At 36.1% G+C, this 20,518-nt stretch overlaps 1 protein-coding gene across 3 annotated transcripts in view; it reads right to left on the bottom strand.

The window, feature by feature from the left end:
• Window positions 1-3,184: 3,184 nt before the first annotated feature.
• The window catches only part of SPOPL (speckle type BTB/POZ protein like), a 64,886-nt gene continuing 47,552 nt past the window's right edge, over window positions 3,185-20,518 (bottom strand). For all 3 annotated transcript variants that reach the window (XM_028101328.2, XM_028101326.2, XM_028101327.2), the window contains exons 9-11: window positions 10,817-10,959; window positions 10,674-10,727; window positions 3,185-7,316 (exon numbers count right to left, since the gene is read on the bottom strand). In XM_028101328.2, the coding sequence (XP_027957129.1) occupies window positions 7,172-7,316; window positions 10,674-10,727; window positions 10,817-10,959 (342 nt within the window). In that variant the 3' untranslated portion in view covers window positions 3,185-7,171. The remainder of the gene's footprint in view (window positions 7,317-10,673; window positions 10,728-10,816; window positions 10,960-20,518) is intronic.

Below are 20,518 nucleotides of genomic sequence, written 5' to 3' on the forward strand. Positions count from 1 at the left end.
ACTCTGGTCTTCTCAAACTTTTGAACTCAGCAAACTACGGCACAAGAGTCAAATCCAGCCCACTGCCTGCTTTTGTAAATAGTTCTAATGGAACACAGCCACACCCATTCATTTACATGTTGTTTATGGCGGCTTTCACGCTACAATGGCATGGTTGAGTAGGTAAAATATTTACTACCTAAGTCCTTTATGAAGTAAGTTTGCTGATTTCTGCTCTAAACACATCACCTGCCCCCTTTACTCTGAACAGATGACTTCACAAGGAATGAGGCATAAAATATTAACTTTCAGACCAAAACAAAACAATGTGCAAGTCTGACTCTGCATCCACTTCTCCCTTGCACATGTTAGGAGCAATCTTTCTGTCTGGTATCTAATTCCATCTCTCTTCTCTTCTGACTAAAACCTCAGGAATCCCATCTGTTTACTACTTTCTGACTCCTCATAATTACCTTAATATACAAACACTCCTCCTACCAGAAAAGAGAGCAAAATAAGAAACTGATCCTAAACCCCATCCCATAGCTAGTTTCTTCTTTGCTGTCTTCGCCGAATGTTCTATGTTCTATACTAGGAGCATCCCCTTTCTCACTCCAATCCTTCTTTCCCTACTTCAGACTCCTGTCCTCTTTCAAATATTGAATTCATTTTCTAGTTTCCTACTTGACGGCTCAGCATCTGATGCTGTTAGCCATTTCTTCTCTTGAAGCATTCTTTTTTTCCAACTTCTGGGATGAGTCACTCTTCTGGTTTTATCTTTGTGACCATTCATCATCTTTTGTAAACTGCTCTTTCTCTATTCTTGTTTCTTCCCTGTTCTTTTTATTAACCTGCATGCACTGATTATCTTCTGTATGTTGAGGATTCCTGACTTTATAACCCAGGTCACTCTCATGTCTAAGAGTCACATACCCAACCAGAATGTCCAATAAAAATCATAAGCTCAACAGGCTCCAAATCAAAATTGTGTTCTCTCAAAGCTGCTGTTACTCTTGTGATTACTGTTATCAGTGAATAGTACTACCCTCCAACCAGTTGCTCAAATACACCAAGGAGCAAGGAGTCCCTCCTGAATCCTGTCCCTTCCTTCCACCATATGCAATTTATTTCCAAGCCCTCCCAGTAGTTCCTCATAGATTTCTCCCTTTTGTTCCATTTCAGTCCTCCTGGCCTAGCAGAGCACTAGCATTCCTCATCTCTTCAGAAGTATCCTTACCTTCTCCTCCGGCCCCCTGCAATTCATCTGAAGATTGCTAGATTACTGATCATGACATAACCACACTTAAAATGCCTCAACACTCAAATTAAATTTGACTCCTCTAATACCTTCAAGAAAATCATGACCTTCACCTTCTGGTTTACTCTTCCCTTCTCTTACACATAAGGATGTATCTTCATTCCCATACACTTCTATATGAACCTTGGTCAACCTCTGGGATTTCATATAATGGGTTGGATGACATTCCCACTAAGCTGCCTAACTTCCACTCAGTTTCAATTTAGACATCACTTCCTCAGAAGATATCTGGGATCTCCATCACCGTCCCAGATTAGGTGGCCCTCTTGTACTCCTATCACAATTCACATTCATATTATATAACTGTGCTTTCTTCAAGAATATACTTATGAGGATATGGGCTATTTATACTGTGTTTATCAAGTTCTGTACAATGCCTGGCACTCTATTGATATAGAAATTAAACTGAATCTTTATTTTCATCTATTCTTGTCTTTGTGATCTGGGAGCATTTGTGAGCCTTGTCTTCTATTGATTCAAATTTCCGCTTTGCATTTCTGGTATTTATCATGTTTGATGCATCTAATTTTGCTCTTTTTCAACTGCATGTCATTTTTATTTTTCCTCATTTCTGCCCATTCCATTTTCATGAACTGCACAACTTTTTAGCTAAAATTAAGCATACGTTCTAATAACCTGCCATGGCAGTAAATCTATTTTAGAGCAAAGTGAGTATCAGAATTGTCAGGACACTGCTTTTTTTATTTGGTTTTTGGTTGTGTGTGTGTGTGCACACGTGCGTGAGGTATTATTCCTAAATCCTACAATTGTTTGGCTATACCTGAATCCTTATAAAAAAATAAGGATGGAAAGCAAAAGAAGAAGAGGTGAAAAGGAAGCATTCATAACAGAAAGGACAAACTTTTTTGCCACTATCCACTGCAGATACATGCAAACCTGATACCAAAAAAAGTAGCAACGAGGTATCACATGCAAGATTTCTACCAGTGTGTCTTCTATTTAAAAGTAGTGATCAAAACAAATACTACTCTTGGCATTCTCTTAGAAATAAATGATTCTTGGGTGGTAGAACTGAGGAAACACTACATCCCAATGTTCTAAAAAATATGTTCAGAGTGCTGGCTGCTGCAGAGTAGAAGGGGAATGGTTATACATAATTCATTTAAAGTTTAGAATATCACCACTACCTGTCCTATTTTACTTTAATTGAACAGACAATATTCTTAAGTTTTTCAAGCCTTCCTTTATTCTTCTAAGGGTGTGTGTACATGTCTATATGTGTGTTGGGTGTATGGAAGGTTTCCCACTGTGCATTCAAACTGCCACTTTGGCCATAATTTTTATGCACTAATTGTGTTACTGTTGCTAAACGAGGCCACGAATGCATTGCCCCAATTCTGCCCTTTTTGATGGCAGCAAATAATTAAGTTGTCAGTTAAAATTAAGAAGGGACAGGAGGACCAGGGAAAGATGATCTTTATGTACTACATTAAAGCTACAGGACATTAGCATAAATCTTTCAATACTTGATAATGCATATGTTAAAGCAAACATAGGTATATATCACAGTTAAGGAGTAAGTCTTCAGTAGGTTCCAAAAAATACTAGCTTTCCTATGTAGGAAAGACAACTACTATGCATAATTTAAAGTTACCACATCAAACACATGGCTCTTTTGCAAAGCATCATAGCAATCTGAAAATGAAAAAGTTCATATTTTCAAATAAACACAAAATAAACCAATTAATTCTGAATAAGTAGTAACAACTTTATTTTAACTCAACGTGTTGAAATGCAAAAAATATTTTCAGCAACAAGATACAAAAGTATGTATCTCATCATTAACATCAACTGATTAAAAATGAGGCTGAAAAGTTCAATATAAGTCTTTACACATTTGAATCTTGAAAATCACGTTCCCCCAGATTTAATTTTTAAATAATTTTAGCAGAATTTTATTTTCAAAAATGGGACTCATTTAAGTTATATCTTCATTCTAAAAAAACCGGATGTGAAATTAACTGGGTTACAGTATACAACGATAAACTCTAACAAACAGAAAAAGATTTAAATATAAGAATTTCTTTTTAAACATAAAGTCCACATACTGCAAACAGAAGACACGGTGTGGTGATTTCATTCCTAGTGAAGAGGAAGTCTTGCATATGGTAGGCACTCAATATTTGTTCAACTAGACCTAAAATTGACATCATTCCATGAACACTTAAATAGAGCTCATAATCTGTATAAAAGAGGTTTGCAAAATACTCTATGTGCTGAAAGTGCTGTCTTTATAATCTGAAAATAGTAAAACCCACCCACCCACCTCCTTTTGCAAGAATACATGGAGTATTTTTATTTTATCCATCAAAGAGCAAGAATGTCCAAGTCAGAATAATTCACCTTTCAAATACCTTGTTACGAGGAAAGCTTGTTTAGTTGGATTTTAACAAAACAATTTGCTGAAGTCTCTAGTGTTCTAATTTAGTAACACTGGGTAGCATATATGATCCACCATTTTCATAAAAAATTTTACTTAGGTTTTACATTTATGCACAAAACTTAAGTGGGTAAATAAATCAGTAATTATGCTTTTGGCAATTTAAATTCTAACTTAGGTCTAGTTTAAAAATAAGCTAATAATGTTCATGATAAGTTTTTAAGAGATCTGTGAGAATATTTTAAAACTTAACTTTAAAACTGATGTCCTAAAAAGGCACTGTTTTCACATTTCATCATGCAGTAAATGGTCACATTTTTGAAAATTATAATTTCCTATCAACTGTCCCCCCAAATAAAGCATATTTAATGAAATATTTCAACTAACCTGAATTTTCAACATTTAACTGAGTCCTATTTTCAGAAATTCACTCTTCTGAACATACCACACGCAAGTCCAAGCAAACACAAGTATGTACGTACGTACACACACACACACACACACACACCCCCAAATGACGTAATACATGCATGGTTCTCCAATTACTATTTCAAGACAATGACACACGAGTATTCAAGGAGGTAACAATGGCAAGCCATAACATTATGGCACCTTCATATTTGTGCTCTAAATACCAATATATGTTAAAATTTAAAAACAAAAAAGGCACAAATACAGTGTTTCTGTATCTCAGGCTAATGAACAGATCTCCAATGGTTACTTCAATAACATGTAACATTTAAAACCAGTCACTACTTTTCTAAGGAAAAGCTCTGTTTAGGTGACAAAAGGGAAACAAGAGCAGACTGATAAAAGGCAAAACTGCTCAGGACAGAGACTGTGCCTACTGAAAACAATGTGTGTAGTTTCAAAATGAAAAAATAAAAAGGCTATTAGAGCACTCACGCAGAATACACTGAGTTTTTTTTTTCATTGCCTCAAGAACCCACAATACCAAACCAAACAAAACAAACAAAAAACAAAATTCCCACATAATAAATAAAAAAAAATAAATCAACTATGATACGATTCTGTTAGTATAATGGTAGGCATTATATTATCTGCAAAGTGGACATTTCTACAAACGTGGATATTCTCACAGCACAGTGTTTGACGTTTTTGGTACAAAATGTGCTACCAAACTTAAAACAAAAACAAACCAAAAAATAACTTTATAATAAAACCCTTAAGATCTGCAATACACACGAAAGTAAGTAGGTAGGAGCAAGCTGCAGTGTTCATTATATAGGTGTTATTACTGAAGTCACCATCGTTAGAAATGAAGATGCAAGCAGTGAATTAATTCACAATGAGCCTGTGTGCATTTGATATAAATGGATACACCAGTACTTTTTTTGAAAACAACATTCTACTGTCTGAGGAATTTTAAAACCCTGGCAAAACATTAAAATCTTAACGTATATATGTATGTGTGTGTATTAAATTTGTACATTGTAAATTTAATGGACTCAATCTGGTTAAGGAAGTGAGGTTCTGCTCCCTACAGTATTTTTACACAGGATGGAGTCCAACAACATGTAAGAATCCTTCTATCCCAAGGGATTTTTCCAATTTCAAATTTAAGTTAACATAAGAAAGATTCCAATTAAACTACACAGAAAGAAATGAAGATATCTGAAAATATGATCTTTTCAAACTACAGTTTGTTGTGGATAACAAATGCTTAGTCGAGAATGTTTGTTTAATGTAAATATGAATCAATCACTATATATTAGGATTACTTCAGTTAATACCTAACAAAGAGATAACAAAAATAAAATCTCAGGCTTCATTTTTCTCCTTTTGTCCTAAATTCAAAAATTAAATAAACACATCATACAAATTTTAATCTGGAGAATAAAGTATATATGCAAATATATATAGGTATATGTGTTTTTTTCCAGTGACACTTTTTCCCTTGTGGTCAAGTATAAATCTTGCCTAAGAAGCATACTTGTCACTATTACAGGAAATCAGATGCAGTGACTTACCACTGATCGCTCCTACTTCTCTGGGACAATGCACCAGAACAGACCTCCACTGTGAACACAGCTATCCAAACACTGAACACGTGTATGTGTTTAAAGCTAAATTCATTTATAATAAAGAACTGGCCCATGAAAAACAGTTTATAAATTGTTTATCCTGTTCACATTATGCAGAATTTCAGTATCATCCACAATGTTAGTACAGTAACTGAAACAGAAAGGAGAAAGCTAGGGGGGGAATAAAGGTTTCAGCGTGTGGCCTGACATATTTCTAAAGGTTCTCTCCTCTAGTCTGCAAATAATGTAAGTTCACTGTTTTCAGAAGGAGAGTAGAGTATCCAGGATTTTATTGTTCAGTTGCCTTCTCCAAAGTGTGATAAGACAGGAATAAATTCAATAATAAATATCTGAAATTCAAACCAATTTAACTATATTCAAGGATATCTTTCTTATCTATTATCACAAACATCCCAATTGCCTCCATCGGTCTTAAAAAATCCTTTCAAAAGTTAAGACACAATTAATTATACCTTATTAATACCTTCAAAACAAAAAAAATATGTACCATTTAGCATACAAAAGTTACACATTAAAAGTGCATATATATCTTTCTTAATTGGCCCACTTGTTAAATTTACATTTGGTCATCCTTACTTTCAACATGGACAGAATTCTTCATATAAATGTAGGTCACTATAAATTAAAAAAAATTAATTCAGCACAAAACATGCTTTCTTTTTATTGAAATCTTAACCTCAATCAGTCCTCAATCATTGTAAACTTGAATAAACCCACAAAAAACACAAGCAAAGGTTTGTTATGCTTCTCTTAGTTTGTTGGACAATCAACACACAGACAAACATCATAAATTTTACTAAAAATTTGGGCCAACTCATTGCATATTTGCCCCCTGAAATGAAAAATAAATTAGAATTGAAGCAGTGTATTGCCGTAACTTACCTTGAAGGTAAGCAGGTTCTCCTATATTTATAAAACTTAGACTGGAGACATTATCAGTAATCTCCAATACAAGTGCTTTTAAGAAGAACCTAGTTTTAAACTTTGAGACAGCATAGGACAAACCCTATAAAATTCATTTTGCTTTTTTCTCAAACTAATGGAAGATCCTTTTCAAACTTAATATCTTCAGTTATCAATATTACTGCATTATGGAGCTAGTGCAATCCTGCATAGCCTTAGTCAAAATGACAAGGCACAATAAAAAAATTAAAGTATTATATGAACAAGAGAAGTCATTGAAGATAATTTAAGGCCTTGAAGTGAATTAGAGTATAATCAGTCTAATTTAAAGCTGAAGAATAAACCATAAATTATCCACCTGAAATGCAAGCAATATGCTTTTTCAGCTTCTGTTCTGTGGACAAGACAACAGAAACAACTCTTGCTTATGGTTTGTATATTAGAATCCTTCTGGACCTGGAGGAGTAAAAGTCAATTCCATTTTTCTACAGTTCATGGAAGATTTCAGGACTGTTTTAGCCGTTTGCGTGGAATGCCAAACTGTGGACACTGTGCAGATGCTAGTGCTCGGAAGGCTTCTGCAACTAAATGAGGGTGAGACTGAATCATGGACTTCCACCCTGATGTTTCCATTATGTCCGCGGCTTGGCTGGAAAAATAAAGTTATGTTTATTAAAGAGTACTTCTCAAAACACTTAAAAAAAACTTACAAATTTCAAAATGTTTTAAAAACACTTTACTTCTCTATGTCATCTAACCCCATGAATTCATGAAAATACCATCTTTACCTTACTGGTATTTTCTGTTGCAACTGAAACTATTAAATTCTGGAAGTTCTATACTCTGGAAGTATCTTACACTTTTCTCCATAGTCCTAACTCCCACTGTTACCATTTCTGTACCAGCTCTTTCAAGAGCTCTTTTCCCTGGCCGTTACACACAGGTTTTTTCTAGAGTTCCAACTGTGGCCCTCTGCTCTTCTCCCTTAAGGTTCATTATTCATCCTATCGTATCCACTCTTCACAATTTTAACTATCATATTCAATGATGATAACAACTGATTTGCTAAATCCTAGGCCTCCCCACAAGGTACACTCCCAACCACTTTTTCTCTTTATTTGGAAGGGACTCAGGACCTACAAACTCAGAATCATCAGGTAAGAACTCAACAGGTCTCTCTCCACGCCCCAAATTCTTCTTCCCTCATTTCCAATCAGCTAATGTTACCACCATCCCCAGTGATTCAAGTCAAAAACCTGAGTCATCCTAGACCTTGTCCTTTCCAATGAATCATCAAAAGCCCTATTTTAATTCCCAAGGATATTTCAAATCCCCAGTCAAGGTTCACATCATCTCACATTTGGATTATCACAACAGTCTCCTAATTTGTTTTCCAGTTTCCTATCTTGCTCCTCTCAAACCAGCTTCCATGAGCTGCTTTAATAACACAAACAGGTTTACACTGCATCCTCTTCTACTGTTCCCCACTGCCCGTATCCATGTTCTTTAGACAGAGAAACAAGTTTTCCTACTTCCTCTACCTGTGCACCTTGTGCTTACATGCTCGGGGCACCTCACACTGATACAGAACTGCTCACTGTACATCAACTGAGCACGCAGAGTAAATACTGAATAACAAATCCAGTTATCCTTGTTTCTTTTCTCCCTTGTACTTATCCACCATTCAAATAATATCCAAATATTACAGACTGTCCTTTGAAAATACTGTATCTTTCCATTTCTCTCTAGCCCCAACTACTACCACTCAAGTCTAATTTCAACCTTCATCTCTTGCCTGAACTACTCCAATAATGTTCCAAGGTGTCTACGTGTAGTTGACCTCGCTCAACTACCACCACCACCGCAAGCTCCCCACAACTGATCCTCTACCCTGCAAGCAGAGAGATGGCTAAAAATGAAAACCTGATCATGTCCTACACTAGGTTAAAACCTTTCACTGTATGCCCATTTCTCTTTGAATAATGTCTGAAAGTCTCAATGTTATTTACATGGCCTTCTAGGATCTGATCTCTGCCTGCTTTCTCTAGCTTCTTCTCATAACCTCACTCTGACTCTATATTGTTCTTTTTTATCACCCAAACTTTGCACAATTGATTCCCTTTTTGTGGGATAGACTTTCACACTTCCTCTTCTTTACCAGGGTAACTCCCACTAATATTTCAGGTGTTTATTCAGTAATTCCTCAAAAAGGCTTTCTTTCCCTAGTTTAGGTAAGGTTCTTTTTGCTATATGCTTGGATGGGTATGCTATACATTATCTATTGTTACACTTTATTTCAATTACTTGTCTAATTCCTATTTGCCTCCTGCTAAACTGCATGAAGGCAGGGGGAACATTTGTCATGTTCACTACTATATTCTTTGTATAAGTACAGTGCCTAGGGTATTTACTGTGTAATAAATATAAGTATCTGTCAAATGAATGATCACCTACTGCTTCATGCTTCTATACTTTGGATTGAGCTATCCTTTCTGTTCACAATGCCTGTTATTTCCTTCTTAGTTTTGCTAATTCTTATTCGTGTTTAAAGACTCAGATGTCATCTCCAGGAAGCCATCCCTAAAACCATCCAGCCTTTATCCAGTGCCCTATACATATCTTCCTTTATTATATTACTTACTACATTATAATAATATATTCATGTACTTAGCTTTTATCATCAGATAAATTTCTCAAGAGAAGGATTTTTCCTAATCGTTTTTATATGCAACTCCTTAGCATGGTGCTTGAGACACAACAGATGCTAGGTAAATGTTTGTGGAATTAAACAGTAGCTAATAACTTTTTTCAATTTGCCTGACATCATATTACCTCTATGTCATTATGTTTATAACTTAACTAATTGTTCAGAATTAAATAGATACCTCTTAATATATCTGATATTTTCATTTAATTCAACAAATATTTACTGAAGGTCTGTATATACAACAGCTTCTCCAGAGGATGTGAAATAAACTGGCATTTTTTTTACAGTGAAAAAAGTTGTACAATGTAAAATATTTTCTTAACAGAATAAAACTAGAACTTGAAAGTGGCTAAGAACAAAGGATCACAAAATTATCATTTACTGCTAATAAATTATATTTTAGAATCAAAAGGATTTTTTTAGGATCAAATGCCATGAAGATAATGTATTATCACACACTAACCAATATAGAAAACAACCAATAACTTAAAAGTAGTCACAGATGAAAACAATGGGAAGTAATTAGGTCAACACTCATAGTCTCTAACTCTTTTTTTCACTTATATCAACTTTTGGTAATACGTGAAAATGGAATCAAAGGGTTTACAGGTAAAAACTAATCAAAAGCAGGTGCAAATTCTTCAAACTATCTAGTCTTCACCTTTTTTGACTCTGAAAAATTACAAAAAGTAGACAAATCACTCTAAAAATGAGAGAAGAAAACATAAGAAGGGAATATAAGTTCTAGTAGTTCATATCCAGAAGGCCCAGGTTTAGAAACATGGAACAACTACCACACCTCTTACAGTTTTACCAGGGAAAGGAAAGAACAATTTGAACGATTTGGGAATACTAAACAGCTACTCTAAAATACCATATGATTCAAGGGACTTGGCTAACCCAGAAGCAGTGGGTGAACATTCAAATGTAAATATTTTCTAGGCAAATATGGAGGGAACACTCCTCAGAGGATAAAATGAGTATTTCCCACATTTTTAGAAATGCTTTCTGAAAAGCTCTCCAATAGCCATTGAAATACCTGGACTCAGCTATATACTATGAGCATATGTGCTTAAGAAATTAAAATGTAGATCCCAGTTCACATTAGAAGCTGATCCACAAGGGAGCACAGCCTCAAGAATCCACTAAGTCAAATTATTATTTTTTAAAATAACTGGCAGTTTGCTTCATATAACTAATATCTGGATTCATACTTATTGCAGATGAGCAAAAGACTATGCAAACACTTAATTTCATGTATGCAGATCAACTTTAAGTCAGAAACTGATGTCATCTTACTTGCTGTTCCAGTTTTTCCCATCTTTACACCCAAGCTGTCGAAGTACACTGCACCTGCATTGAAGATTTAAACATACTTAAAAAAAAGTCCAGTGTAAAAATGTTGAAGGTGTCATGCCCACTGAAATACAGGCATAGCTTACCTATTAATAAAGTCTATGGCTTGTGCTTTCAGCTGTTCTGCACTGTGCAAATCTGCAAGGACAAGGGTATCAGCAACATTTTCTACTGAGAGGTTACTACACAAAGCCTCTTCACACATGACCTTCAGCCGTTCCAGTGCATACTATCCAAAAGGAAAACATAACAATTAAACATTTACTCAAACTACCAAGTTTTAAATACTTGGTATTTGTAATTTAGAAAATACTTGATATCTGTAACTTAGAAAATAAAGTTAAAGCACATTATACTTTGAACTGAGAATAAAAGTCTTTTTTTTTAAAGATGATTTTTATTTATTTATTTTTGAGAGAGAGAGAGAGAGAGAGAGAGAGAGAGAGAGAGAGCGCTAGAGCAGGAGCGGGGGGAGGGGAGCAGAGGAAGACTCTCTGCCGAGCAGGGAGCCAGATGTGGGGCTTGATCCTAGGACCCTGGGATCATGACCTGAGCTGAAGGCAGATGCTTAACTGACTGAGCCACCCAGGTGTCCCTATGACTGAGAATAAAAAAAAGTCTTAAAGTTATTTTAACCTAGTATTAAGAAAGTACAAATGAAATGAATTCAAGAGAAAGACTAATTTGCTTTAGGAAATTTCAATGTGTGCGAAATACATACTGTCAATTTTAAAAACAGGGTTTTCTTTAAAAAAAAAAAAAACCCTTCTTGTTCAATACTCTTGAGTGAATTTTTCTCAAAACGCCAAAGTGTACCAGCCAGTACACTCTATGTTGCGACTGCTCAGTCTTGAAGAATGAATTATAAAGCCGAAAAAATCATTGATAACCACCTTAGTTATTATGACTTCAGCAGCTTTATTGAAGTATAACTGATATATAGCCAACTGCACATATTTAGTTTATACTTTGATAAGTTTATACCATATAACCATCATTAAAACATGACATTGAACATATTCATCATCCCCAAAAGTTTCTTCCAACCTCTTTGAATTCCTCCCCTTACCCCACTCCAGGCTACACCTCTGATAGGCTCTCTCCTGCTGTAGTTTGCATTTTCTGGAGTCTTCTACAAATGGAATCATATAATTTGTACTCATTTCTGACTGGCTTCTTCTACTCAGCATACGTATTTTGAGATTATGCATGTCTTTGCCATTTTATCAACAGTTCAGTGCTTTTTATTGCTAAAAAAATATCCCATTGCGTATAGACATACCACATTTGCTTCTGAATTCCTCTGCTGAAAAACACTTGGGTGTTTCCAGTTTTTAGCTATTACAAATAAAGCTTCTATTCACATCCAAGTCACTGTATGGGAATATGCTTTCTTTTCTCCTGGATAAAAAAAGTAGACTCCCTAGATCACAAGTGTGAAACTTTTTAAGAAGCTACCAATCTTTCCAAGTGGTTGTAACATTTTACATTTCCTTCAGCAGTGTATGAGAGTCCTAATTCTTATACATCCTTGACCATACTTAATATGGTCTTTGTAATCTCAGCTATTACAATACATGCGTAGAAATGTCTCATATGGCTTTAATTTACCTTCCCCTAGTAACTAATGATGTTGAGCATCTTTTGATATATTAACTGACATTAGTTCAGAAAGTGTTTATTCAAATATTTTCTCTATTTTTAGAAATAACATTGTTAGGTGGCTGGGTGGCTCAGTCAGTTAAGCATCTGCCTCTGGCTCAGGTCATAATCCCAGGATCCTGGGATCGAATCCTGCATCAGGCTCCCTGCTCAGCAGGGAGTCTGCTTCTCCTTCTACCCCTCCCCCCTGCTCATGTACTCTCTAATAAATAAAATCTTTAAAAAAAGTAAATACATATTTCCTTTAAAAAAAAGAAATAATATTGTTTTCTTGTAATTGAGTTTTGACAGTTCTTTATATAGTTTGAGTACAAAAGTCCCTTAGTAGGAGTGCCTGGGTGGCTCAGTCAATTAAGCACCCAACTCTTGATTTCGGCTCATATCACGAACTCAGGGTCATGAGATCAGGCTCTACGTCAGGCTCCATGCTCAGGTGTCTGCTTGAGATCCTCTCCTTCCCCCTCTGACCCTCCCCCTGCTTGTGTGCTCTCTCTCTCTAAAATAAATAAGTAAATTGTAAAAAAAAAATAAATAAATAAAGCCATTGAGTAGCTATGTTCTGAATAAAAGCTGCTCACTGGATATATGCTTTGCAAAGTATTTTCTCCTAGTTTGTGGCTAGTCTTTTCATTCTCACTGTGTTTTCTGAAGTTCTTAAATTTTTCTTACCTAATTTATCAATTTTTCTTTTATGTATTATGTTTTTTGGTGTCATAGCTAAGAAGTCTTTGCCTAAAACAAGATTGTGAAGACTTTATCCTATGTTTTCTCTCAAAGTTTTAAATTTTAGATTCATAATCCATTTTGCATTACTTTTTGTATTTGGCTTGAAGTTCATATAAAAAGTTCATTTTTTTTCAGGTATATAGGTATCCAATCCCTTCTTTACTGAACTGTCTTTTCACCTTTATCAAAAATTAGGTATCAGTGTGACAGTCTATATCTGTACTTTCCATTCTGTTCCAGTAAGTTGTCTATCTTGTAACCAATACAACACTTCTTAAATCCTGAAGCTTAATTTATTTTTATTTATTTTCTAAGAAGATTTTAATTTATTTAAGAGAGAGAGAGAGGGAGAGAGCACAAGCAGGGGGAGCAGCAGAGGGAGAGGGAGAAGCAGGCTCCCCGCTGAGCAGGGAGCCCAATGCGGGACTTGAACCCAGGACCCCAGGATCATGACCTAAGCTGAAGGCAGACGCTTAACCGACTGAGCCACCCAGGTGCCCCTTAAATCCTGAAGCTTTTCACTAAGTCTTGTTACCATGCAGTTTTAGCTCTCTACTTTGATCTTCTTTTTCAGTTATCTGACTGTTCTAGGTTCTTGCACTTGTATGTAAATTTTATATCCACTTGTCAAAACAAAACAAAACAAAACAAAGCCTGCTAAGGACATGCTGGTTCTACTAGTGAATTTTATTTATTTTTTCATTTTATTTATTTGGCAGAGTGAGACACAGAGAGGGAACACAAGCAGGAGGAGTAGGAGAGGGAGATGCAGGGCTTGATCCCAGATCATGACCTGAGCCGAAGGCAGATGCTTAATGACTGAGCCACCCAGGCACCCCTCTACTAGTGAATTTTAAGAATTGAAATTTTAATATTGAGACTACTAGCCCATGAACAATATTTCTCTTTCCATTTATATTTAGGTAGTACCTGGAAATTTCACTTATCAATATATTATAATTATCAGTTCAGTCTTTTGACATCTTTTGCCAGATATATGCCTATATATTTGATATTTCTGATGCTACTGCAAATGTCATTTTTAATTTAAATTTTTACTGAGATAGTTCTGGGTTCATGTGCAGTTATAAGAAATTAATAGATTCCAGCTTGAGAGGAATATGGCAACAGAGTAGGAGGACTCTAGGCTCTTCTTGTCCTATGAACACAGTTAGATAACTATCAAATCATCCTAAATACCCCAGAAATAGACTGGAAGACTGACAGAACAAACTCCACAGCTAAAGGGAGAGAAGAGACCACATTGATAAAGGTAGGAAGTGTGGAGACCTGGTTTAGAGGAGAATGGATTGTGGGTGCTGTGGAGGGGAGGTAGCTGCGGTCGTGGAGAAGGGTGAGAGAGAGAGGAGCACACAGGGGAATGCAAAGGGGAATGTTTCCCCAAAAATACTGGCTTGAAAATGAGAGGACCTGAATTTCATGACATCTTCCAACAAGTGGGGCTTAAAGCCTAGAGTTTTAAAGATCTGTGGGCTTGGCTGGGATAGAGTTCAGAGGGTAATGCCCCGCTCCTGGACAGAAGGCAGATAAAGAAACCAGGGGCAGGCTGTGTGGAAACAGCTATCTGAAGAATGTCTGGGACACATAAGGGTAAGATTATTTGCTCTTCTCTGAGAGTATCCCTGAGAGGCAGCATTCACAGTGACACCTCTCCTAGAACAAAGGAGCTAGCCAGTGCCAGTTAACTCGCCCACCCCTCAGCATAAATACAGAGCCAGCACTACACTGACACTGGTTGCCTTAATTCTTAACATCAAGCCCCACTCCCTTGCACTCTAGCAGGACCACCCTTCTCAGTCAAGATTCCATCAGTCCCAGCATAGCAGGCCATTCCTCCAGAAAACTAGCACAAACCCTGCCCATAGTTCTGTAGGGCCTCAGTTCTGGATGAAGTGGTGTCAGGTCTCATTTCACAAGCAAGAGAGCACACCTAATTAAAACTCACCATATTCACATCCAGGGATGAAATACTGCCTCCCTCAGGCAAGGAGAGTCTTGTGGACAACTGGCCTAAAGGACAGAGTAGCCAGAACACAACAGTGCATGCGGAACACACTGGAAACACTCCCTGGAAGTGCCAGGCCCTGGGCACTACATAACCTCTTCTTCATTAGGCCATTACTTTCAGGAACAGGAGACATAACTGGCTTTTCTAACACAGAGAAGCAGGCCCAGACTTAGACAAAATGAGAAGACAGAGAAAATTATCCAAAATGAAAGAACAAGATAAGGCCATGGCCAGAGATCAAAGTGAAACAGATGTAAGTAAAATGCCTAATGAATAGAAGCAATGATCATAAGGATACTCACTGGACTTGAGAAAAGAATGGAAGAAATCAGTGAGACCCCTACCACAGAGATAAAGAATTAAAAAAGAATCAATCAGAGATGAAGAATATAATAAACAGGATCAGAAACAGGCTTGATGCAATGAACAGCAGGCTGGAAGAAGCAGAGGAACAGATCAGTGAACCAGAAGACAAAATAATGGAAAATAATGAAACTGACCAAGGAGAAAGAATTATGCATAAGAACAGACTTAGGAAACTCAGTGACTCCATCATATGTGTAACATTCCTATTCTAAGAGTTCAGAAGAAGAGGGAGCAAAGGGGGCAGAAAATTTACTTGAAGAAATAACAGATAAAAATTTCCTTAATCTGGAGAAGGAAAAAGACCTGCAGATCCAGGAGGCATAGAGAACGCCCATCAAAATCAACTAAAGCAGGCCCACACCAAGACATATTATAATTAAATTTGCAAAATATAGTAATTAAAAAAAAAGTCTTAAAAGCAGCAAGACAAAAGAAGTCCTTAACTTACAAAGGAAGACCCCTAAGGCTAGCTGGAGATTATCAACAGAAATTTTGGCAAGCCAGAAGAGGGTGGCATGATATATTCAAAGTGCTGAATGGGAAAAATCTGCAGCCACAAATACTCTATCCAGCAAGGCTTCATTCAGAATAGAAGGAGAGATAAAGGGTTTCTTAGAAAAACAAAAACTAAAGCAATTCTTGACCACTAAACCAACCCTTGTAAGAAATATTAAAGGGTACTCTTTGTAAGACAGTCCAAAAGTAACAAAGACAAGAAAGGATCAGAGAAAATCTCCAGAAACAATAACAAAACAAGTAATAAAATGGCAATAAATACATAGCTATCAATAATTACTTTGAATGTAAATGGACTAAATACTCTAATCAAAAGACACAGTATCAGAATGGATAAAAAAACAAGACCCACATATGCTGCCTATAAGAGATTCATTTTAGATCTAAAGATACCTGCAGATTGAAAGTGAGGGGATGGAGAAAATTAACATGCAAATGAATGTCAATAGAAAGCCAGAGTAGTGATACTTACATCAGACAAACTAGACTTTTTAATTTTTTTTAAAGATTTTATTTATTTGAGAGAGGGAGAATGAGAGACAGAGAGCATGAGAGGGAAGAGGGTCAGAGGGAGAAGCAGACTCCCCACTGAGCAGGGAGTCTGATGTGGGACTCGATCCCGGGACTCCAGGATCATGACCCAAGCCGAAGGCAGTCGCTTAACCAACTGAGCCACACAGGCGTCCCAGACAAACTAGACTTTAAAACAAAGACTGTAACAAGAGACAAAGACGGACACTATATAATAATAAAGGGAACAATCCAACAAGATACAACAATTGAATAATCATAAATTAGCCCATAAAGAGGCAAATGCAAGAAAACTAAAATCATATGATGCACCTTTTTTGACCACAATGCTATTAAACTGCAAGTCAACCACAAGAAAAAAATCTGGAAAGACCACAAATACAGGATGTTAAACATGCTATTAAACAATGATGGATCAAACAAGAAATCAAAGAAGAAATTAAAAAAAAATACATGGAAACAAATGAAAGTAAAAACAGTATGGTCTAAAACCTTTGGGATGCAGCAAAAGCAATCCTAAGATGGAAGTATATAGCAATATACAGGCCTACCTCAAGAAGGAAGAAAAATCTCAAGCTAACTTTTCACCTAAAGGAGCTAGATACAGGATAACAAAGCCTAAAGCCAGAAGGAAGGAAATAATAAAGATTACAACAGAAATAAATGATACAGAAACTAAAACAAACAAAAAACAACAACAAAAAACCCAACAGAACAGATCAATGAATGCAGGAGTTGGGGAAAATTAATACAATTCATAAACCTCTAGCCAGACTTATCAAAAAAGAGAAAGGACCCAAATAAATAAGATCACAAAGAGAGGAGAAATAACAACCAATATCACAGAAATACAGTTGTAAGAGAATATTATGAAAAATTATATGCCCAACAAATTGGACAACCTAGAAAAAATGGATAAATTCCTAGAAACATATAAATTGCCAAAACTAAAACAGGAAGAAACAGAAAATTTGAACAGACTGATAACCAGCAAAGAAATTGAATCAGTAATCAAAAAACTCCTAACAAACTAAAGTCCAGGATCAGATGGCTTCACAGGCAAAATCTACCAAACATTTAAAGAAGAGTTAATACCTATTCTTCTCAAACTATTCTAAAAAACAGAAAAGGAAGGAAAACTTCCGAATTCATTCTGGAAGGCCAGCATTACCCTGATACCAAAACCAGAAAAAGACACCACTAAAAAGGAGAACTATAGGCCAATATCCTTGATGAACAAAGATGCAAAAATCCTCAACAAAATATTAGAAAACTGAATCCAACAATACACTAAAAAAATAATTCACCACATCAAGTAGGATTTATTCCTCGGCTGCAAGGGTGATTTGGTATTCATAAATCAATCAACATGACAGATCACATTAATAAAAGAAAGGATAAGAACCATATGATCATTTCAATAGGTGCAGAAAAGGCATTTGACAAAGTATAACATCCATTCATGATAAAAAAAAAAAACTCTTAACAAATTAGGTTTAGAGGGAACAGACTTCAACATACAATGACCATATAGGAAAACCCCACAGCTAATATCACCCTCATTGGGGGAAAAACAGAGAGCCTTTCCCCTATGGTCAGGAACAAGAAGACAAGGATGTCCACTCTCACCAACATAGTACTGGAAGTTCCAGCCATGGCAATGAGACAACAACAAAAAAATAAAAGGCATCCAAATCGGCAAGGAAGAAGTCAAACTTTCCCTATTTGAAGAAGACATGACTCCAAGAAACTGCTAGAACTGATGCATGAATTCAGTAAAGTCTCAGGATACAAAGTCATCATATAATCTGTTGCATTTCTATATACGAATAATGAAGCAGCAGGAAGAGAAATTAAAGAATCAATGTCATTTACAACTGCACCAAAAACGATAAGATACTTAGGAAGAAACCTAATCAAAGAGGTGAAGACCTGTACTCTGAAGAATATAAAACACTAATGAAAAAAATTAAGATGACACAAAGAAATGGAAATACATTCCATGCTCATGGATTGGAAGAACAAATATTGTTAAAATGTCATATTACCCAAAGCAATCTACACATTTAATGCAATCCCTATCAAAATATCAAGAGAATTTTTCACAGAGCTAGAACAATCAATCATAAAACTTATATAGAACTACAAAAGACCCTGAACAGCCAAAGCAATCTTGGAACAGAAAAGCAAAGCTGGAGGCATCAAAATTCTGGACTTCAAGTTGAATTACAAAGCTGTAATAATCAAAGCAGTATGGTACTGGCACAAAAACAGACACAGAGATCAATGGAACAGAATAGAAACCCAGAAATGAACATAGAACTATATGTCAATTAATCTTCAACAAAGCAGGAAAGAATATCCAATGGGAAAAAGACTGCCTCTTCAACAAACGGTGCTGGGAAAACTTGACAGCAACATGCAAAAGAATGAAACTGGACCACTTACTTATACCATACACAAAAATAAATTCAAAATGAAAGACCTAAATGTGAGATCTGAAACCACAAAAATCCTAGAAGAGAACACAGGCAGTAACCTCTTTGACATCGGCCGTAGCAACTTCCTTCTGCATATGTCTCCTAACACAAGGGAAACAAAAGCAAAAGCATTGGGACTTCATCAAAATAAAAAGCTTCTGCACAGCAAATGAAATCATCCACAAAACTAAAGGTAACCTACAGAATGGGAAAAGATACCTGCAAATGATATATCCAGTAAGGGGTTAAAATCCAAAATATATGAAGAACTTATAAAACTCAACACCCCAAAACCAAATAAGCCAATAAAAATGGGTAAAAGTCATGAACAGACATTTTCCCAAAGATGACATATGGATGGCCAACAGACACATGAAAAGATGTTCAACATCACTGATCATCAGGGAAATGCAAATCAAAACTACAATGAGATACCACCTCACATCTGTCAATAGCTAAAATCAACAACATAAGAAACAAGAGGTGTTGGTGAGGATGTGGAGAAAGGGGAACCCTCTTACACTGCTGGTGGGAATACAAACTGGTGCAGCCACTTTGGCAAACAGTATGGAATCCCCTCAAAAAGTTAAAAATAGAAAATACAAAAATACTGACTCAAAGGGATATATGCACCTTGATGTTTATAGCAGCATTATCTATAATAGTCAAATTAAGAAAATAGCCCAAGTGTCCATCGACGGATGAATGGGTAATGAAGTTGTGATTGATATTATATATATAGATATATATAGATATATAAAATAGAAAGAGAGAGAGAATGGAATTTTACTCAGCCAAAAAAAGAATGAAATCTTGCCATTTGCAATGACACGGATGGGGCTAGAGAATACTATGTTAAGTGAAAAAGACAAATACCATATGATTTCACTTATATGTGCATTTAAGAAAGAAAACAAATGAACAAAGAGAAAAAAAAACAGAGGCAAATCAGAACAAACTGATGGCTACCAGAAGGGACGTGGGTGGGGGGATGGGTTAAATAGGTGATGGGAATAAAGGAGGGCACTTGTGATGAGCACCAGGTGATGTATGGAATTGTTGAATCGTTATACTGTACACCTGAAACTAATATTACACTGTATGCTAACTAATCGGAATTTAAATAACAACTTGGTGGGAAAAAAAAACAGATTCTATATACACTTGGCCTGGTAATGGCCCCACTGGTAATATTTTACAAAACAAGTACAATATTGGGGTGCCTGGGTGGCTTAGTTGGTTAAGCGTCTGCCTTCAGCTTGGGTCATGATCCCAGGGTCCTGGGATCGAGTCCCACATTGGGCTCCCTGTTCAGCAGGGAGCCTGCTTCTCCCTCTCCCTCTGCCGTTCCCCCAGTTTGTGCTGTCAAATAAATAAAATCTTTAAAAAAAGTACAATATCACACTCTCTTTCCCTCTCTGTGTGTAGTATGTGTGTTGTGTATGTATATATATGTATATATACATGCACATATTCAC

The sequence above is a fragment of the Eumetopias jubatus genome, unplaced genomic scaffold (assembly GCF_037043125.1).
Source record: "Eumetopias jubatus isolate StellerSeaLion01/CBP00866 unplaced genomic scaffold, mEumJub1_p1.0 scaffold_3, whole genome shotgun sequence".
Lineage (NCBI taxonomy): Eukaryota > Metazoa > Chordata > Mammalia > Carnivora > Otariidae > Eumetopias > Eumetopias jubatus.